This window comes from Tinamus guttatus, unplaced genomic scaffold (genome assembly GCF_059628265.1).
Source record: "Tinamus guttatus ecotype Peru unplaced genomic scaffold, ASM5962826v1 Tinamus_guttatus_pri_ptg000150l, whole genome shotgun sequence".
Taxonomy (NCBI): domain Eukaryota; kingdom Metazoa; phylum Chordata; class Aves; order Tinamiformes; family Tinamidae; genus Tinamus; species Tinamus guttatus.
In genome coordinates, this window is record NW_028288684.1 from 3,716,485 (window position 1) to 3,739,265 (window position 22,781).

General features: G+C 37.4%; 1 protein-coding gene across 3 annotated transcripts in view; it reads left to right on the plus strand.

Moving 5' to 3' along the window:
- DCLK1 (doublecortin like kinase 1) overlaps window positions 1-22,781 on the plus strand; it is a 221,697-nt gene that overhangs the window by 109,134 nt on the left and 89,782 nt on the right. For all 3 annotated transcript variants that reach the window (XM_088522248.1, XM_088522247.1, XM_088522249.1), the window contains exon 3: window positions 5,416-5,515. In XM_088522248.1, coding sequence (XP_088378374.1) covers window positions 5,416-5,515 — 100 coding nt within the window. The remainder of the gene's footprint in view (window positions 1-5,415; window positions 5,516-22,781) is intronic.

Genomic DNA, 22,781 nt, shown 5'->3' on the forward strand with positions numbered 1-22,781 from the left:
CCAATACAAATTATTGTGTGAATTTATAATCATTTGGGAAAATACATATCTGTGATAAAAGTTCTAACTAACTGCCAGTGGTAGATGGCAATAAAGTGACTTCAGGATCTAGTCTAGGAGATGTTGCTCCATGAGGTGAGAATAGGAAAACATAGGAAGTAGGTTCTGTAAAAGTGGCAGTATGAGTTGGGCTGGTTAGAGGGAAAATTGAGGACAAAATAGACAAAATATAAAGTTATTAAAATCTTTACTTAGGAGGGTTTTTTTTTTTTAATATGGAAAGCAGAGGAGAAGCAAAAAAAAAAAAGCAAAAGCAAAACAGAAAAAGAGAACAGCGATAAAGTGAGCTTCTTTGACAGATAAAGAACTTGAGACCTGTCCAGGAATTAAATATCGAGGCTGAGTGTGCCAAATGTAGCAGAAACATGAGAAAAGAAAAGCTTTATAATAAAACCTAGGAAACGATAGTTTTATAATGTTGCCAATGCTCTAAAACAAAAAATTGAGTCAGTGTCCTAACATCATGAGTCATTTACACACAGAGTTTTTTTCCAAAGATAAAAGGATTTATTTAAAAAATCTTATTAACTTTAACAGGAATTATAATCTAATGTGATTGTTTCATGTTCAAAAATGATACTCTTAAATTCACATTAAATCCTCCTGAATGGCAGGACTAAGTTTGAAAGGCACTTGCCATTGGATCTCTCTGTGTCCTTCTTCTGTTGGACTTCTTCTTCCCCATTAGGTTATTTCACTTTCCTTCTGTCTCTTATGCAACCTACATCTCTTACATTCGCTATTCTTTATGTCTCTTGTTTTCCTTTTCCCATTTTTCATCTATTTATCTATCTTTGTTGATAACTCTATACCCATTTGAGTTTTCCTTACATCCTTCTGGATTTTTCTTGTTTTCCCCTTCATTTCTTTTTCCTCACTTTTCTTTCCAGCTTTCCAACAACCCACAACGGCGCTGCCTCAGGGCAGCCCAATTTGAGATTTTCTCATTGCTTATCCAAAATAGCTTTCAGCTTTATGGCTCTAATTAAGTTGTTATTCCTAAAAGAAGACAAACACACATAGCACTCCCCCATCCTTTCCCTACACCTGCTCAGTATTATGAAAATTGTAGTAAAAATATGAGAGATAGTGATGCTGGTGATGCTCTGTTATTCATGAATGCATAGAAACATCTGTTCTGATTAATTTTTATTAAAAATTTTCAGTCTGTATTAATTAGATACCTGGCCAACCACAAGGAGCATATTCAATTTGCTGTGATGAAGAGGACGTACACAAAAACTTTTGGTCTGTCCTGTGTGTTTTTTGTTTGTTTTAAAGCATGAATTCAAAAAGGTCTCTGACCCCACTGTAATCAGAATATAACCATTGTAAGAGATGAATCCATCCGTAGTTTTCATTTCCCACTTTTACAGGAAGAATTGATTCTTTCTTGGCTTTCCTCGCTCTCGCTTTCTCCCTCTGCCTCCTCTCCAGCACTAGCTGCTCTTTTTCACTTGTGGTGAGAGAATAAACCTGGGTAATGGCTCCATAACCTGCCATTCTTTCCTCTTGGGTCATCTGTGCTCCCAAATGAAAAGCATAATTTCTTAACATATTTCATAGATATAAGAAAGAGAGTGTCCATAGTAAAGTATCCCACTTCAAAGAGGTGAATATTAAGACCTTAAATGCTTCAAGACAGTCAAGGGGAAACAAAAGGCTCCACAACAGTTAGGAGATTTTGCATTGGTTCCAGGTACTCTCCTGTTAAAAAAAAAAAAAAAAAAAAAAAAAAAAAAAAAAAAGGTAAAAGAATTTTTCAGGTTTTCAGGTGCCTCGGGTGTCAATGCTCTGGTATACCTGTGGCTGGGCCTGGGCCAGATGGCTCCACATGGCCCATCTGGTTTTCTAGTGAAAGCATCGGACTAACCTCCAAGACATGAAATATTTTGGGGTTCTTCCTGGACTCTCTTGTTTCCCACTGGAAGGACAGATGGGATTCTTTAATATTAAGCTCTTTACTAGGACATCAGGGACAAGGATTTGAGGAGGACCCAGGCTTCAGCCTGTGAAAGTTGCTCAGATAAGTTCAGGCATGGCAAATTCTTTCAGCTCTCCTATTTTGCATCTGGTGTGCACCTTCCTAGTAAATGAAAGCTAGTCTTTTTTTATGTGGCTTTCCAGTGCCTGTACTAGTGATCAGTTCTCTTTGCTGCTGTTTTTCTTCTCTTTTGACACAAATGCAAAGGATTGTAATGTCTTAGTCCTCTTGTCCTCTGCTGGCTTTCCTATTATTTATCCTTTCCAGAGAGAGGCGATTAAATTTAAAAATCATCTGACAGAAAGATGATTGTTTACCAGTTACAAGTGTCACAGTATATTCGGCACCAGGCGTATGAAGGAAAACATTTATTTTTGCAGAGTGTCATATTACCTAAGTTGTACGTCTGACTGCTCCTGTATAGCTTTCCCTTGTTCTCCCTGTCATGAGAAAAGTCCTGGAAGAATATGGAAGGTGGGAACGTATTTACAGAAAAAGAAGAAAGGATTCTGGGACTTGAAAACAACAAGTATGTTATAGTGGGTGGCCTGTGTAATTTACCCTTTTAAAACCTGACTGATTTTAAAGAAGATGATGTGCAGCAGAGCATAGTGGCCTCGTAAGCATCGGCACAGCGCAATCCAGGTGATACAAATCCTTGATCTTCTAAACCACAGTTTGTGAGAGGTGTGTTCTCCAGAAGTGCAAACGGGTAATAAAAAGCAGGTCCTGATGCTTAGTGGGTGACTGAGTGTGAATAGAAAGTGCTTGCAGATTTCTGGTGAAAAAAATAGCCTGAAAGGGAGCGCTGTGGTATTTTGCTCCGTTCCTCCAGAAGGGCCGTGGGGTAGAAGCTCTGCGGAGCGGTGCAGAGCAGGGCCGCTGAGGCAAAGGAGGGAGCAGCTAGTGAAGGACATGGCAAGATTTCTAATCTAGCATATAAAAAGATGCTGGAAGCCTAAGGAGAAGCTGTAAGATTGCTGCGGGGAAGTGGTCCCAGCGGAACTTGTGCTCCTGCCATGAGCTTTCTGAGAGCTGGAATTATAATTCCCAATTTAGTAACATTTCAGGAGGCCAGAGAAGTTCTAAAAAGCTGGTGTCGTTATACAGAGATGGAGCTGAGCTAGTAACCACACACTGACAGCACTGGGAGAGGAGGCAAGCAGCAGCAGTGCTTTAAATTATATAAGTAAAATCTGGTGAAAAGCCAGGATATCTAAATATATTTTACACTCCTTCAAAGCATATTATTTTCATATTGTTCTAATCCCATTTTCTTCTTTGTATAGAAATGACACTGATTTAAGTTGAGATAGTTCAAATATTAGTTTAGCTGAACACCCACATAGGTGGTGCTGCTTCCATTTCGATGTCTTAGTTTTGCTTGAATTAAAACTTATTAATTGAACAAGGACAAATACTTTTTATTTTGATTAAATTTTTTGTTTGTTTGTTTCAAACGTGATTTCATTTTAATTCATGTATGCTGTCAAAAAAGGCTATCACCCCGTAGAAATGTGTCAAACCTAAGAGATACACAGGAAATTGCGAGATTTTTAGTGTCATTCTGAAAATTATTAGTTTTGTGCATGCTGTGGGAGAGGTGGTAATTTTAGAGGAACTTGATTGAAGTGAAGAGATGTTTGAAGCTTGGTGGGAGTATGGGGTGGGAAGATAGGCAGGATGTGTCTTGTGGACAAAAAAAAAGATAGGAAATAAGTGAGATTATGAAAAGGTTGGTGAGGCTGATACACTAGTAGAACATAAACTGAGTAGGAATACAGTAAAAAAACTCCACCAAATATTTACATATTGGATTTTGGTGTTCATATACTGTATGGTGTCAGATAAGAATATGGGTAGGAATGGGGATGTGTTGGACCTGAATTTAAGTTCAAATGCATTGCCTAGAGAAAGAGCCACTCTAGCAGTATCTTTTCTCTTTTTTTCGGGTATTTATTCTGTCTAGTTCTTCTCTTTATCGCCTCCTTTTTCATCTGCTCTGTCTTTAAAATAGTTTTAATGACAAGTCTTACTCTGCAAGAAAGTCACGACATACACCACTATATATCTTCCTTAAGAATTCCTTAGCATAGAGACTCTTCACTGTTGTAGATGCCAAAGTCTTCTGGCATATATCCAAGAAGCATGATAAGAGTTTTCTAACCTTTTAGATACCAATTCCTGCAAGTTGAGGGGGGATTTGTTTGTTTGTTTTCTACACCAATGACTGGAGAGATCTGTCTGATCTCAGTTAATTTTTCCTTTTTTATTTTGTAGTCTGTAAATGCTGACTTTTTCCCTATTTTTATGAGTGGGATGATCTAGTTTAGTTGGACTATAATTGTGTGGATCTTTAAAAATGCTTTATGTGCTGCTTTCCTATCTGTGCACTGTTGACATGAAATTCTATTTGTGAAATTGTTTTGTTCAAATAGTAGTGTATTATTTAATTATAGGATGTTATAGAAAAATAAAGAAAAATAGTTTTTTAGAGTCTTTTTGTAAGCATTAATCAGAAAAGGAGTATCCTTGTTTTCCTTAAAAGTAGTCATATATCTAATTTGTTATTAAATTTTGTCAAAAAATGTTCAAAAAGTCAATCATTCTAGATTTTGGAAAAGTTGCTTAAGAATATTAGCAAAGAAATAGTCATCAGAATGGAAACTTTAAACCTGTTTTTTGTTAAAAAAGTCACAGTAGTGCATGTGAACTAAAAGCTATTGCAAGGAAATCTCAAATAAGGTCACAAAACTACATATCCCCATCCTGACTACTCATATTTGGGAGCAGAAAGGGATAATTCTTTTATCCAATACTAGAAGAATAATTACCAGCTCACCTGATTATTCTAATGTGTGCCTTCAAACAGACTTTACATAAGCTCTGCTGATGAAGATGTTGGCTATATGATGAAGACTCAGTTCCACCATAAAAATTTCATTCTGTTAGGGAGATTTTGCTGAAATAACTACATTTAATTCAGTTTACACCACCATTACCTGGTTTAATGGCTGTCAAAGAATATGAACGTGAGCTCAGAAAGCAAATTAATTACGCAGTAAATACTGAATGGTACCTTGTGTGTAAACAAAAGGCATTTACCTCATAGCACATTGATCCATCGTGTAACAAATGTGACAGTTAACAGCATTTCGTCTTATCTCGCTCTTCCTGCAGTGTCCGTGAAAGAGTTTCCCACTTGTAACAGATGGTCTGAGCACAGCTTTGAAATTTATCTGGAGATGAAACCCTGTTGATTCCATTAAAAACAGTTTTCATGCAGATGGAGACAAGGAGGGATTTATTGTTTTTGCAGTTCTGCCGATGAGCTATTTCATCCAACGCCTTCCTTTTCTTTCCTCTTGCAGGTGATGTGCCTTCAGGATTTCTTTGGTGATGATGACATTTTTATTGCATGTGGACCAGAAAAGTTCCGTTACCAGGACGATTTCTTGCTGGATGAAAGTGGTAAGGAGATGTCTTCTAAAAATATTTACAACCGGAGCAGGGGGCAGCTTTTCCTATCATGCTAAATTAAGCTCAAACCGTATCACCTAAACTGTTTTTAGAAGAAGAATAAATATTTTTAGGCTTTAAATTCTAAATACTGAAAACAAGCAAAGGAAAGCAATAAAGATACAAAGGGTAACGTATCAGCAAATACAGTATAAAGCTTTACCTCAGCTTGAATTTGATGCACAAATAGAAATGGAAATGTGTTTTATGGATCCCCTGTTTTTATGAAGTCTGTCTTAGAATTCAGGCTTTTTTTCTCTTGTGAGTTTATTCTAGTTCTGTATCACAGTCTCCCAGCCTCACTGTTTTTGTAATCCAAATTTAGGTAATGCTCCTTAGGTAATATGATAAAAGAAGTTACAATTCTATATGGAAGATAAATGTAATCAATAAATACAGACAGAGTCACCTGAGAAAACTCAGTGATTTCTGTTTTCTTAGAGACTAATGCAACAATTAAGTACATAATCCTAAAAGGAAAATACAGACTTGTGCCTGCCTTAATTGTGTATTCCTAAATTATGAACTACAGAGTAGAATAAGAAAAAGCTACAAGCTTTGTGCATTAAAAATAAATTTTTAAAAAAGAGGGGGAGAGAGAGAGAGCTACTAGTTAAATCTAGTAAAGCAAGGTTCAGTAAAGGTTTTATTCCCCCCACACTCTCTCAATCCAAGCTATGTCTGCAGTTCTTTGTTATGAATTCTTCTTGTATTCTGGAAGTTTAGTTCACTGGGGCAAAATTTGCTGTAACAATAGCCTACTTCCTGATCATCCGATATGTGCACGTACAACTTCACAACTTTATCACTATTTTCTGATCCAAATTTGCGTTCAAAATAAAAGATGATGCAATTGTATTTCCATAATCGATGGAACTGGAACACTTTTTGCTTTATCTGGCTCCAGCAAAATGTGTAGCAACAGAAGAATCTTCTCTATGCAGTGCTGGTATCATAAGCTGAAAGACAAACCTAAAAGCAGATATTTGCTACTGAACAAGCGAATGGTACTTTGTATCAGTCACAGGCCAAAGTAAGCATGCTCCTCTAGAGAATTTTGGAATATGGAAACAAAAATCATATGGTGTACTAGATTTGCTCTTTTCAGTAATGAAATACGGTGTAGCAGGGAAGTAGCCCAGGTGAGAATACAGCCAGCACTGCAGTGTCTCCTCCTTTCAGGGGAGAAACCGCTGAGGCTGTTGGTCTTCACTTTTGTATTTTACCTGAAAGATGACTCTTGCCCCTTCATAGAGTCTCGTCACTGAATCCTGTCACTTTTTCCAGAGCTGACTCAAGGAGAGGTGCTGACAAAGAGACTCCTCTAAATCCCCTTTTGAAGCATATAGCTCATTTTTGGAGATCTCATGTCAAAGTACAGACATATCCTAACTCTGTCTAGTCTTTATTTCTCAAGATACATTATCGTCTCTGCAAGCAAACGGTATTTTTTTTTCTTAAACATTTGTGCTTATGCCTATGTTCTGTTGAGTCAAAATAATAATAAAAAAAACTCCAGGTTGAGAGTATAATTTTACCACAGTGTTTGATGTGTATTTTTCTAGATCTGCAGTTAATATTAACTATTTTGACAACAAGAGCTAATAGAAGAAAATCAGATCTAAACTATATTTCTAAATTATTTTCAGAGTGTCAATCATCTTTACTGTACATTTTGGGGGAAGTTTGGTATCGGAAAATGTAAACAAGACATACACAGCTATTGCATACACAATAGCTGCTGTGCATACACAGCTATTGTGCAGCTGACATAGATGCAGTCAGCCCTCTCTGAGGTCTCAAGTTGTCCTAGTAAAAGGAGCAAGATTCGGAGAGAGGAAAAAAAAGAAAAAAAGCAAGTGAGCTCTTTGCTCCTTTTCCTTGGAGAATGAATCTAGTGCGACCATGGTCTGTATATGAGTGTACCTCTTAGTTAATCTTAGGACATCAAAACTATTAATCCAACTTGGAAAGTTCATCTCTACTTCCCTGTAAAGCAACTTGAGGCATCCCTGTTCCGTCTCTATCACTACACCCCTCCAAAGTTTTCCAGTTTCATACAGATTATTCGCAGAAAACAACAGTTGTGGTGGTGCGACTTAAGCTGTTAGAAAAGCAAAAATTGAAGGTAGAAAAGAGAAGGACAGAAAAATATTTAGACCTCTACGGTTCTGATATTTTTGGTGATTATTTATCAGGGAGAAGTAGTGGCATTGTTTTACAGTCCAGATTTAGAGTTCCTAACACTAGAAGTGCAAGGTGAAAATCCTAGGACTGACAAATCTATCACTTCTACTGAGTTTCAGCTGCCTTAAGTACTGAGATAGTTGGTACCTACAACTGAGCCAGTCCTGCCAGCCACTTCCTTGGTGAGTGGAACATAGTCGATACGTCCTCTCTGTCAGTGGTAAATGTCACTACAGGTCAAATGAACTGTGAGCCAGTAATGTGGTTTTTGCTTTTGAAGGATGTGTCCCAAGCCTTATCTATATTGTATTTATCTAAAACCATTGAAATAACTTTGAAGATTCCATCCATCTAGATACATCTTGATACAGTTTCCATAGCTTGCTCTGACTCAAGGATGCTTAAAGGCATAGAATCAGAAACTTAGAAAAAATGCCATAGAAGTTAGTGAATCAGTCCCCCTGCTTAAGTGTGGGATTAACATTACCTTTCCATTTCTGGCAGATAATTGTCCAAGCTGCTGCTTAAAAGTTCCTAATAATGAAGATTCCACAACCTCCCGAGACCTTCTGTTACAAACGTTCTTTACCATTTTTCTGCTCTCTTATCTTGCTGTAAATGAAGCTTAATACTGTTACTCTTCTACCCATGGACATGGGAAACAGACGAATCCCTTTTTCTTTGAAAAATCTTTGGACTGCTGTGAATCCAATCGTTTTTCTCCTCTTCTTTAGATTTAGCAATTAGTTCAAGATTTCTTTGTTTTGACTGTAGGATCAAACTTCTCCTTGAAACAAGGGATCTGTTCCCTTTTTGTATTGTCTCTCTTCCCTGTTTTATGTCTTTTGGGAAGAGGCATCACATATGCCCTTGGCTATCAGTGGAGAAAACTTGGTTAATTAAGGGCCCATCAAAGAGCATAATAAGCTGTTGGCTTCTACAGTGTATTTTATGCTCTATTCCTTGAAGTTAAAATATACAGATGGTTTTCATATTAAACACACTGTTTATCACTTGAAATACAGTATCAGTAGGCATCCATCATAATTTCTAGTATTCATTTCCATATCTGACCTAATTGTTAGATATAACAGCCACACACATTTACATGAATAGAAGTCTAGATGGAACAAGAAAATACAAAGGAATAGCCATAATATTAAGAAATAAATACTCTTTGTCAATCATCAGTGGTGATGATGTGGGGTTTTTTGTGTGTGTGGGAAAAAATCCCCAAAAATCGTATTAATGAAAGACACATTACATCAGACACTTTGTAGGATGAAAACTTCCTTAGCTTAGGATATGGCAGTGGCTGCTGCAGGCATTGTTAGCTTGTAGTTTTGGGAACTTTCCCAGAAATTCCAGGTTCGCTTTCATTAATGGCAATTTGGTTTTAAAATAAAAGCAGTCGTTAAAGGATGCATTTCTAAAGATCCCCAGTTGCATGTTGGCAGAGATTAGGATTTAAGGGCCACATTCTTAACAATATTTAAAATCAGCTATTATTTAGACATCTAAGTACGATTTGGGAATGTAAATAACTCATGAAACTGGTCCTCAATGAGAACATTGCCTTGGCTTAAACAAATACGTCAGTACTGTGAAATATGAGAATTCTGAGATTTGCAATATCGAAATTAAATTTCAAAACATTAAATGATTTTTATGCTTTGTTAATGTTGGCTGAGTGCTCTGAAAGCTGAGAGTCACACAATCTAACTCCTAACTGTGGCGGACTTCATCACATACTGAGATGCATCATGTAAAAAGGCTGCAGTAAAGACAGGCCAAATTCAGTTTCTGCCTCCAAGCAGAGCGTAACCAATATAGAATGTCTGGACATACAAACAACTTGAGATCACTTGTCAGGAGCACATATTACTGCTATGGAAACAGTGATGAGAAAGATTCTCTTCAAGGGGAACACTCAGATTGGAATCTTGGAGACCTGATTTCACTTTGACTCGCTGGCCCGCGCTGCTCCTCAGCGCTGCAGCTCTGTGCCAGCAGTTTTACTGCAGCATCTTGCCAGCATGAGACGGCTTGCCAGGAAAATCTGAGTCCTGTAGTGTCCACACACGTGTGTGTGTGCATGGAGGTTTGCACACACATCTGATTCAACAACTGCGGTTGAGGTCAGGAGGATCGTGTTTATCCCTGCTAGTAACTGTCAGGTTTCTGTAACACTGATTGCTCCGTCCTTCCTAAAAACAGGGGAAATCAGTTTTAACTCTCATCTGTGCTGATTTATAGGACAAAGGACTGATGTACAAAGCATTTTTTGGCCCAACTTACAAGTGCAGAGGATGCTGGCTGACTTACTCTGCCCCCATCAAAAGCTCATGCTTTGGCAAAGGGAAAATAATGGTAGGTTCTAGGGACATTGAGATATAACTGTGCTTTCAGCAGAGGCATAAATATAATGTGTCCCAGCACAGTGTGATATTTTCAAATGTCAACAACTGCTGGGCCTTCGAGACAGATATTCTGTGTATGAGGCAGAAACAAACTGAGGGACGGGTCCTCAGGCGATCGATACCATTTACACTTCCAGTTTCATCTCCATCTCATCTCCGTGTTTTGGGCAAGCCCACGGTACCCTAGTTCTTTCCCACTGGGTTTCTCTTTCACTTACTTGCCTTTCTGACAGTAAGGACATTAGTGTGGTGTCTCTTTGCTTCATCAGGTGACAGTTCCACAACTTCAAGAAAGATGATTGATAGAAATATCCTGGAGATCACCTCTACATTGTCCAGCTTGGTGAACAGTGTCTGACAGGTCCCAGGGCTGCGTGGGGAGAAGTGGCAGGCAGAGGGTGGTCAGCAAAGGCTCTTCCTTGAGAAGTGGTGCCAGGAAACATCTCGATCTTCTTGCGCAGGGCTCGGCTCTGGCTGTGGGGATGTGCGCAGCCGCAGGGTGATGGATGGCAGCCTTACTTCATCCTGTGGCGTTAAGCATAGTGTAACTTCAACTACAACAATACGCTTAACCAGAGAATCCTAACCTGTGGCAAAATATTAAAAATAGGCTGTTTTTGTTATTATTAGGTGGTTGTTATTGTAATATTATACAGAGCTCTATTAAATCTGTAGTAACACTTGAGTCAAATGAGCCATTTGAATTAAAAAGGTATTCACAGAACTTGGGCTTTCTCCTGCTCAGCATTTGTCTTTTAACACTCTGTCTTTTTTACCGACATGTTCTTGATTATGTAAATCTGTTTCTTTGGGTGGTACCTCCAAGCTGTTTGCCTGGACTGTGCTGTTCTGCCTCGCAGGTCTGCTGACCTGAGACACTGCTGCTCACTTTTCTGGCTAAGCCTCTATCGCAGGGAAAGTTTGGTCACTTCAAGCATGAACTTTTGCTTCCCTCAATGGCAGATTTACAAGCAAGGAAAAGGGCTTTCAGGAAGATGCCCTATATACTTTGCAGTCCAGACATACCTAGTAGTTTGTCTCTGTTTACCTCCTTTTCCCACCTCCTCATCATACATGCATATCTGTTTGCACAGTTGTCACTTTTTTTTTTTCTTTCTATGAAATTTTCTACCTATGTACCTAGCTGGAAAAATCATGACCACTTAAAACTTGTAAAACAGTATTGCATCGAAACTAGCCAAACAGTAAGGCTCCAGCTAATGCTGATTCATTGTGTACATTGAACCAAATGTCCTTCAATCCTTCAATATTTTTTTTGCATTGCTTTCTCTGATATCTGATAAAAAAAAAGCATAAATGAAACATCATCCAATAAATCTGAGCTGGTAGAAATTCCCACTTTATTTGCATACAGAATTTTGAGTATTCATATTCTTTGGGTATTTTTCAGAGGTGAAGTTGATTTTGAACTTAAAAAATACTAAAAACCCCTGACCCAAAAGTGTCAAACATTTCTAAATCATATTGGTATATTAATTAACAGATGGTTTTTATTGAGAATTTGTAAAAAAAAAATATATACTGTTATAAACAAAAGTAAAATATAATTAAACATCACTATATTCTTATGTAACTGGAGATTTTTCTCATAGTGGTAATATTCTGATATGTAGTTAGTAACTCACCAAGCAGAATGTATTTATTTTTATTGTCTTGTATAGTTTGATTTTTTTGTTATTTATTTTATTTTTGTGTTGTAATTTCTTGAACTTAGTCTTGCCAATCTGAATTTAGATTATTCAGATTGGTTCAGGAAAAGGGATTTTTATATGAGACAAAGTTTTAGCTGGTTTCCAAAAATTTAAGCATCCCAGTTGTATATCTAAATACAAAGAGTGCAATTCCAATTTTAGTGATGATTTTTATAAACTAACTAGCAGTGCTGTGGGTATAACATATAAATTTTGTAGATATAAGGATAGATCTTCATATTATTTTGTGGGCAGGTAACTTACTTATTAATATGGCTGTCTGGTATCGCCTCTTGTGGAAGTTATTTTATAGCCTTAGAGCAGGTCCATTCAAACCGTAGATCGAGTTTCTATGATCCCTCTAAATTGTTGGAAGGATGATGCCTTTCAAATATGTTGACATTCTTGGAATATTTTTTAGGAGAGACTTACATTTTTAAATTGCCATTAGACTTGCAGTGAAGATCCAAGCAACAGAGGGTATTATAACTCTCTCCTTCAAGGCTTTTCAGTACTTCCATTGACAAGATGAAGGGAGTTTAACTCAACTTCAGGGATAATTAGAGACTACCTTTCCACCTTGTTTATCTGTATATTTCCCCTCTTCTTGTTAATTAGCTTGTTGAAACACAGTATAAAATTTAATCATCTTGGCTGGTATATTTGTATTTGTAATTTTTTGTGGTTTAGAGATCCTTTTCAATGCTAGGAAACACTAAAATCTCACTTATTTCTGAAAAGATGAACCATGAACGCTGTAGTCTGTTCCAGGAGATCCTTTGACTGCGCAGCACAGTGAAAATCTCATTTTCTGCAGTTAGCGTGAATTTGTATGAGACGTCTTAGAGATGAGTAGTTTTTGCTGTGACAGTGCTTCATTACTGAGTTTGAGAACCTGAACCAACTCTGCTGTCTCCTAAACTGCGCTAAAATCTGCCCCAGAGAACTGCCTCTTTCTTGATTCGTATTCATTGTACCAGAGATTTTGCCCAAAGATGCGTGTCTGCTCATCATTAATAAATTGAGATTAACTTGTTAAATTTGCCCACCATATTTTTCTGCTTCTCCTACTGGACAGAGGCCCTGTATCTGCAGACTCTCAGAAGTCTTGAGTAAATGTGCACATGCCTTTTTGAGGCCAAAAGTCTTCACAGATTATTCTCTTATACTGGGAAGATCTTTTGAAAAGAGAATAAGAAAAATTACTCAAAAATCTGTAATTCATTGACTTTTAGAAAGCAGAAACTTTTCGAAGGCATATGAGGAAAATATTAATATTAACTAAAGAGCCTTTTGATAAAGAAATGTATCAAACATAAAGCCAAGTACAACAGTGAGAGAAAATCAAATACTATGTGGGTAATATTTCAAAGTGGTAAAGTCAGAAATCGATTACATCAGAGACACGTATTTGATTCATACATACTTAGCTGGATGCTGCATATACAGGCACAAATATATTAAATACGAGGGGTTTTACCATCCAACAAATACAGCTAGTACAAAACCTCTGTATAATGACTGTGCTGGTCTGCACTGCAAACATGATCTCTTGTAATAGATTTTGGAATACTGGTTCAGTGCTGTGAATTTTAAAATAAGCCTGCAGAAATTACCCATTTACAAATTCAACATGATATCTGACACTTCCGGTTGCTCCTATAAAGTTACTTTCAAATAAACTTTAATTTCTTAGCATAGCTCACTGCAGGAGGACTGTATGCTAATATAATGCAAAAAGTAATCTAAGGCTGAGTAATCATTAGGAAGTCTCTTGTTGCCATAGAATCGAGCACCCGTAGGTGGTAGGTCATGGAGCTCTGATTTGGATTCTTTTGTTCTTTGCTCGGAGCTTTTTAAAATTTTATTCCAAAGGAATTGTAACACTCCTTTTTCTTAGGGAAAAAAATCCTGTAAGGACTTTAAACTGATTGAAGCAATAAGGGAACAGAACCTGAGATCTCTTTCTTTTTACTGCAGGACCTGGGTTAAGGAAAGTGTTTTGCCAGATTGCTACTTATTCCTGAGTGGAGGGTGGTTGGAAGACAAAGGATTTCAAATCTCTTAGTTTCTTCTGTTTCTCTGAAACAGGAAAGAGAAATCTTTCACAGCTACTTCGGACTGTGTTGCTTAGCAAAATAAGAAAGACCTGATTTACAGAGCAAGAAAGGTTCTGATGAAGTCTAATGTCTAATGGAAAAAATAGTGCAGAAAAAAAGAATCGAAGGAGTATTAAAAGTTTTTCTGTCTCTAATTTTATGTACTCTTTCTGTTTTATAAACACACATTAACATCTACAAATTAGGTGGTAAGATAATACAAAAAAGTGATTTTTGAGTAGCAGCTGCTGCACTGCAGACCTGAAAGTCAGCATGTATAGTGTTGTCTACTTTAAATAACAAGTGTGAGCATGGGAAGTAGAGAACAAGAAACCTAAATATGGGATCAAATAAACTGCTTGAAATTATCATTAAAAATACAATTCTTAAATTCATACACGAATGTTTAATAATGAAGACAAATCCACATAAATAAAACAGGATTGATTTCTGTTAAAATCACTTAGGGGAGGACAGTTCTCCTGAGATTCTGCTGGGAGTCTACTGGGATCAGAGCCCGGAGTGCGTATAGACAGACAGCTGGGTAATTTTCACCAGAGGGAGAAATAGTAGTATGTTATGAAAAGCTTTAAACATCCTATATGCATGTGAAAGAAAATAAATCAAAGAAATGCTGCTAATATCAACTGGGATATAATGCATAATATTATCTTAGACGTATTATTAATAATAAAGGTATTATAAACAAATGTTGGAGGAAAAAAAAAGCATTAGATATTGTAATCATCTGTTGATTTCATTTACTTTGAATAGAGCACTAAAGAAAACCAAAGCAGTCCAGCAATGAAGCATTTAAAAGAGTATTTTGAAAAACTTGTGAGTGGGCTTAAAAGATAAGGTACATGAACATTTAGAAGGTTTGGAATATCTTTAAATCAGAGGCTCAAAAGCTTATCTTTGGTTTATCTCAATCCAAAGGAAAAAATAGGCATTGAAGCTGCAAACTTACCTGATAGAAAATAGCCTAAAATGCAGCGGTCAGCAAAGAAGTTTGTTTAGCAAAACCTAGACATGAAAATGTAGGCTTAAAGTAACATTTACCAAAGTTGAGCTAATTATGCCTATGTGAAGGAAGTCAAATTTGATAAAAATTTTAGCCATATGCAAGTATAAAAGAAATTATGAACTTAAGACACAGTGCAATAAAGACAGAGCCACTATTTCAGTATTTTGTTTCCATATTCAGAAAAAAAAATGAACTGTATCATGAGAGTAAAGCACATTAAGGAGGACATACGCAGAAATAAAAATTGCAATCCCAAAAGTTAATGCAAGAGTTAAGTCAGCTGCAAAATACAAAATCTTGTTATACAGGGAAGATCTGTGATTTCTGAGGAAAACATGAGTATATACTTCAAAGTTACTGAGTAAGCAGCAGAACCCTAACACAATACATCCTCCTGTTAAGCAGATGAAATTGATACTGGTACAGATCGCCTGCCATTTCTTCACAGATACAATTTCACATACTCAAAAAATTGGGTTTTTTTTTGAGTTTTCAGGTAGGATATCAGCCTCGAACCAATTCACCTAAAGAAATGAAAAAAACCTCCTCTGAACAATTTCAGAAGTGTGCAACACAGTACAGAATGACCGATGGTTTCTGAGTCCATTTCCAGCCTAATTTACATCTTTCAGTTTTCACTTATTTAAAATTTCTTAGCAGAACAGAACAATTATAGAGATCTCACATACCTCAATATGTATTTTGATATTAACAGATATTCTTAGTAAAGCTGCATTTTCCATTATCCCTCTATTAACCTATTGCTAGGAGGGCTCAGCCTGTTTACTTCAGTTTTATCTGAATAATCAAAGCCAAATTTAACTGTCTGAGCCAGAGTGTCGAGAACACATTTCTATTAGAGGCAAAGGATACCTAGGGGATTTTTAAGTCTTAGACTATCCTGTGGTTCTTGGTATTTTTTAAGATAGGAAGCTAATTTCTGTGTTTTCTGATGATAGGTAAAGCAGTGTTGCAATTAGTCCCATGTAGTTGGAGACAGCAATACCATACTGGAGGTAGAAGGAGCTGGCAGGTTGGATGGACACACAGGTGTCACACAGGTTTTGTTGCAAAACTTTCAGGCCAATTCCCTGTGGAAAGTAGGGGGTTGCAGGTAAGAATACTTTTTTATTAATGCTGCGATATAAAAAGTTTCTGCTTTAGTAAGTGTGTTATATTTAACTGTGTGGTGCATGGGGCTTTTGTAGTTAAAGATGCAAAATACACTGTTGAGAAGCATTTATGTGAGCCTTGTGCCTTATTTCTGAGGTCTATTCATAGACATCTTAGGCTGTGGGTGGCTTTGATATTTGTCTTGTTTCTTATGTATATGAAAATCTGAGGAAAACATAAAGAATATTTAATACTTGACATTGTAGGCATTCTTGTTTTCTCAGTGGCATGCAGAGCAGTTCCAGTTTTAAAGAGCTGCTGGAAAGCCAGGTGGTTTTAGACAAAAACATTTATGTTTTTTTTTTTTCTTTAACCACCATTGCTTAGTAACTTTCAATACTCATTATAGGCAGATTTGAGGCACTGGATTGAAAAATTAGTCTGTAATATTCCGGATTCCTTGAGGTACATGATGGAAAGAGAACCACTGTATGGGTGTTTAACTCATTTAAACCTAAACTTTCCAGCACTGGGCACTTACATAACAGCATGTGTTTAAGTGGAACAAAGGTATGGCTGTTCTAATTTCTGCTTTTTTTGCAACAATATTTTGAAAGTTTCATATCCTTTTCCTACCCATTACAAGCAATCCACACCAGTTTACATGTTCCTGCCAACCAAAGAGAATCAAATTCAGCCCAATTACACAGATGTGATTTGAGGTAAGTCTGTGATTGATTGGTGGATTGGACTAGTTTTGGATATGGCTTTTCGTAAAGAAGACAGAGAAGAGGTGTGAAAAGAAGCTTTTTTTCTTTTTTCTTTTGGTTTTTTTTTCCCTGTGATATCATGCTGGAATTTGAATGGATAGATGCTTGGTGAAGGACAATTTGAGAATAAAAACTGCAAGAAATGCAGAGTTAGTATGCTGTTCTTTCATAGTAAGTATCATAGATACTTACGAAGATAGAACAGAACATCCACCACTTTTGACAGGGTTGCAAGGGACCTAATATTCATGTTATAGGCAGATTTAAAATTAGCGTAAAATCCAGCAGATTGAGTGAGCTATACTGGATGCTGAAACCAGTAACTTCCTACTAGACTAAAATAATCTGCTTCTTACTGGCACGAAACCACATTTCCCACCTCCAAAACAAGTGTCCTGGTATTATGCACGTAGGAATGGAAACCAAGGAGACAGGAAGCAAGAAGGAGTATGTGTCCTCAGCCTGATGATAAGGACATGCATCAGAGAGGAAGAGCACTGCGATTCAACTCTCTTCTTGCTAAGGTTGTTTACAATATCTACACTCCACATTTCTCCTAAGTGAAAATATGCAGGCAGTGTGGTAGTGGGCACTGAACCTTAACTGTCATGTAGCCAAGTCAGTGCCCAGCCCGTTGTAACGAGATGAGGTGGCCCCACGTGCAGACTTGCACATTTGCCCTGTCCCACCAGCTGCCAGGAGCATGTCCATTGCTGGCTTGTCACCCTGCCTTGTCACCCTTGTCACCCAGCAGTGAGACCTGCTCTTGCAACCTGCCTTGGCTCTGTGAATCCATCTCAAGAGGAAAGGAACCTTAAACTTCGGAAAGGAGGACACAGCCCTCAGAGGCTTCATCCTTTTTTCCAATCACTTTTATAAGCTGGAATTCAATAGGCGTAGTCCTTAATCACGTGACTCCTTTCAAATTCACATATATGGATATCTTTGTATTTATTTATCAATTAATTTAACTTCATCATTTTACAAACTTTTCCAAGATTAAAAAAATCCATAAAATTATTTTTGAATTTTGAAATCTTCCATTTATTTCTTATTTTTCTGAGTCAGACTGCCTTGTCAGCAATCGCTTGTAAGCCCGTATCAAATTTAAACTAATTTCTAATGCAAAACAAAAATTGAGTAGAAAAATGTAGTTTGTAAAACAAGAGGGCAATGACCATTTTACAAATTATCTTACCAGATCTTGTCAACAATGCCACCATAGTAAAAATTTGCTATAGGTAATTTGAGAAACTTGTGACCAATCTCAGAAAAAATAAAAGAGAAAGTATCAAAACCTAACATAGGTAGTGTAAGTAATTTTACTTCTGTTTTGCCTTATGGTATTTAAATATATACCTTACTGTTTGTCTCCCTGTACCTACCGTTCAACTCTAGAATTTCTAGAGTCCAGGTCAGCTTGAAAGATGTAGTTCAGCATTTAAATTTTAGGGCTTTCTTTTTGGCAGTAGTAGTGTTTGGCCCTACTAGTGGACATCCAATTCTTGCTTAATTTTGCTTCTGTTTGATAGCTGGTCTGAAAAGCAAAGTCTGAAGTAGCAAAGCCTTTCTCCATTACTGTCAGGGTTTGCACTTTCATAAAGCTGTTGAAGAGCTGATAACATCAGCAGAAATCTTTGCAGAAACCATGCTTATTCATGAGCTGCAGTGCTGAGTACCTTATCAGTTAGAGGTTCTCTCAACTCCAGGGCTGTTCTAAAATGTTTTCAAGCTCAAATGCCCAAAGGATTTATCTTTTATTTATTTATTTATTTATAATCTCAATTGTTTTCCTTAGTCCTTCATTAACAATAGCTTCCTCAGCCCTAGCACTTGATTCTGAGGCCAAAGTGATGTAAGTCCTTTTGCACTGGTGATGGTATAGTTTTCCAGCTAAAATAAGCTATTCCTAGATACAATGGATTTCTCTGTTGTATTAATGATGAACTCAGTTTTGTCATGAGGTTTTACATTGCCAGGGTTTTTGTTACATTGAGCCGTAATACAGTTTACATTGCATTTTGCTCTAACAGCTTTCATCTTTTAGTGAGGTAGAATATTGAGTACTTCCTCTACCTACTTCCATGATGTCTTTATTTCCCGCACTGAATTTGATCCAGGTGCTCATTAAGTGTTGGTAACTCATTACAGATGACAGGCAGTTATTGATGGAGGTGCTGCTATATAGAAAGTATTGCTTGTAGTACACTGGGACTTATTTAAGTTGTTTAAAATAACTGGCATATATGAATACACTGCTAAATAAGAACTGATATGAGTTCAAATGGGGTATTCATAAATATAATTTAGGTTCTTAAAGAGAAGGAGAAATGCCTTCATTCTGACACTGTGCCAGGTTAATACTTTCGAGTTCTTCTGCACAAATTGATATGATATGAAAGAGCACAGAGACTTGTAGGTTATTGTGTTCATCGCAGTCCCTTTCACACCGTTCATTGAGAATGAATTCTGCTTGAATTCATAAGATGGAATGGACAGCTGAATGAGGAGGATCCATAGCTGTTACCAAGGAAAGAGAGGCATGTATATTAGCAATAAGTAGAAGTCTTTTCAGGGGTTGTCTGCTACCAGACTCTTGGCAGCTCAAAGATTCTGAATTGGAAGCTCGATGGATGGTTATTTGCTCAAATGGTATTGATGTGGTTGGGTATAAGTGAGGTTTACACTTTAAAGCAGTTTTATCCATAAGGATGCTGGGGTTTTGGTAGTTTTAGGGGAATTTTGCTCTTCGGGTTTTTTTTTTTTTTTTTGTCTGCATAGTGTAGTACAGCAGTCTTTCTTTTCTAGCAAATCTTTGCTCTGGAAGATTTCCGAAATTGCTTGCATTCTCATAAGTCCTATTTCAAATGATAGATGCTATGTACTGTGAAGAATTTGAATAGTTCTTGTTGATGTCCTCAGAGATCACCTTACTTGTAAGATTTTTTGTTGTCATTGGAACCTTTTGAGACCTTTAGAGGTCTCTAAGGTCTCAGAATGGAAGCCTTGATGGATAGTGAAGGACCAGCTTTCTGTGATGTATCCTACATTGCAGTAGCTAAATACATTGAATATTTCTGCTTTTGTAAGAGTTCAGACTTGTGATGCATGCTGCTTACGTGGTAAGTTTAGAAAATAAGTCATTTATGCATGCAATTTGATAGAGAATGTCCCTTATTAATATGACTGTGTTAGCATGTTATGTATGCCAAATTTCCAAATAAATTGTCTCTCTCCTCTCCAAATGACAGGGAAAATTTTCATACATGACTTTAGAATAATAGAATGGCTACCTTCTGGATACTTTTAGTACAGACTTTAAATGTCTTAGGAACTACTGCCTGTCTTACTGAACAGCGCTTAACATCAGCTGCTTTTCACAAGCATTGCACAAGTATTCCTTGCCTGTTTCCCCCATGTTTTCCAGGGCTCTCTTGTCCTCTCCTGCTATACTCATATGAAATGTCCTTCTTGGATTATCCATAAGTCCTGTAACTTCTCTCAAATCCTTCTTACTATTTTCTTCTGGTGAGCCTAGTCATTAACCTTGTTAAGAGGACAAGAACTGGGCACCTAGTTGATGTGTATCTTAGGGGAAATTGTGTTTTTTCCCTTGTATTTAAATAAACTATATAAACATTTCTGAAACTATTGAAAGCCGCTTTTGTGTTTTTATCTGCCTTTTAGGAAGTATTTCTTGACGCTCCATCAACTTCACCATGTCCTTTTAATGACAGGGACATTTTAAAATACCATCGTTCACCCCCATGTGAAGGAATCAGGGCAGTTCCTATTTCGAGGCTCCTTACATGTTTAGGCAAACATCAACATTCCAGCTACACACAGGCTTTTTCCTTTCTGTAATTGCAGAAGGCTGGCAGGAAGCAATGGGAAATGACTGAGTGGTCTCTTCAAAGGTCGTCCATCACATTTATCCCATGTGTTAGTCCTTCAGTCCAAGTCTGGGGAAACAATGATCTATATAACATATATGGGACAGCTGAGCACAGTTCTGCACGATTCTTTCTAGCCATCACAAAGCTTCTTCCCCTTCCTCACACATTCCTCAGCACAAATATTCCATGTTTTTGTGTAAGTGCTAAGGCACCTCATATATCTAGGAACAGCCAGAGTAAACTAGTAAACACTTAGATGTGTGTTTAACATTATTCTCGGGTCTATGCGAAGAGATCGGACACAGCAATCTTGCATTGATAAAAGAAGTGAGGAAAAGAAAAATCTCATCCTGACACACAGTTTAAAAGTTTGAGTGCATTCCTCTCCCCGCAACAGGTACTTGCTGTGCATTTGTCATCAGAAGCAGCGTTGCTGTCAGGCCTCCCGCTCTGAACGTGTTCAGATGCCACACGCTGTGTGCAGTGTAAATGTGTGGCTGGGCAGAATGTGTGAGTGCCACCATTGCTACTATAGCTGAAGTTGCCCCCGTTTTCTTTACAGTTGCCTGCAAACCAGTGACAAAGAAGAAAGAAGGGAATGAAACAAAGCAGTAATACATCTCTGGAGTATTTCAAAGCCATATAGCACTAATTAAAATCTCACACTTAAAAATTTGAACCTTGTGAATGTGAAGAAGTGCTAGGAACCATGACTTTCCAGATAAACAGGGGAAAAAAAAAAAACCCATAACGTATTTGTCTGGAGCTTGCTAACTGGACTGCTAGTGATATTTTGTTTGAATAAGTGTCGTCACATACATCTAAAGCCAGTCATTTATTTTATTAGTACTTGCATATTTTACCCGTTATTTGTCAAATACTTTTGCTGTAAGATGACAAGATATTATCAAAAGTGGTGCAATTACTTGTGTGTTTTGTGCACTCTCCTAAAAAAACTCAAGCTGCCCCTACTTAGAATTTAACTCTTCACTCATCACAAACTCTTTCCTATCTTTGTTGGCTCCCCTTTTTACAAGACAGGGAATGATCCATATTGCTGAGAGAGGCCACTGAGAAGCCCAAAGAGCTTGATGCTTGAGAAATTTCATGCTGGTATTTTTTACTCTTTTTTTCTTTTTACTTGAAATATCTCCAAATGAATCAATTAGTGTGCTTGTTTTCTTCGACCCTCATATTGTAACCAGCTGACTGGTAATGCGTGGTTTGTGATAGAAAGGGTAGAAATAGAAATGATGTGTGGAAACAGCTAAAATTAGATTATAAGGAGAGAGCTAAAAATACCTCTGCTTCGACTCATGAGTATGTACATGCACAAATGGTAACAAAAATATAGTAGCCAGAATACTGATTCTGTTGCTTAGGGATTTTATTCCTTTAATGGTTTGTTTTCATTTTCAGGCTTCTTTATTTTGGGAGGGAGAAGGGGAACGGTCAGAAGTAATTTCTTTCTTTACTGTTTGCTATCCGGTAAATTTTCAGTATTTCTGAATATCTTTTTTATATAAAGCACTTGCAAAACTCAAAATAAGTGCTTCAAGTAAAAAAAAATCCAAAAGGAAGGTGAAACCCTTCCAAATCCAAAATACTATTAAGACTGTGTTAAAACAATATCATGCTGTATTATGAGCCGATTAAGTTTGGCTTGCAAATGTTAGGAAAAATCCTAAGCGAAGATTGCCTGTAGGGCTCCATTTTCTGGCTCCTGCAAGATTTCAGTTTGCCTCTTCTCTTCCCCCGCTATCCTTGTTTGCACGGAGATTACAGACGGGAGGGTCTCCGTGTTCTTTCCTGGTCTGGAGTAGCTGTAGCCGGGGGAGTCATGACGGGGAACTGGAAGGAGTTTGCTCCTGCTCCCATGCTAGCACAAGAACATACCTGAGCGTGTGGTCAGTGGGCAGGAGCTACAGAAGAGTTGGGTCCTCCAGAGCAGCCTGTGAGGTCCTGAAGGAGAATTTTAGTCGCATGAAAACAGT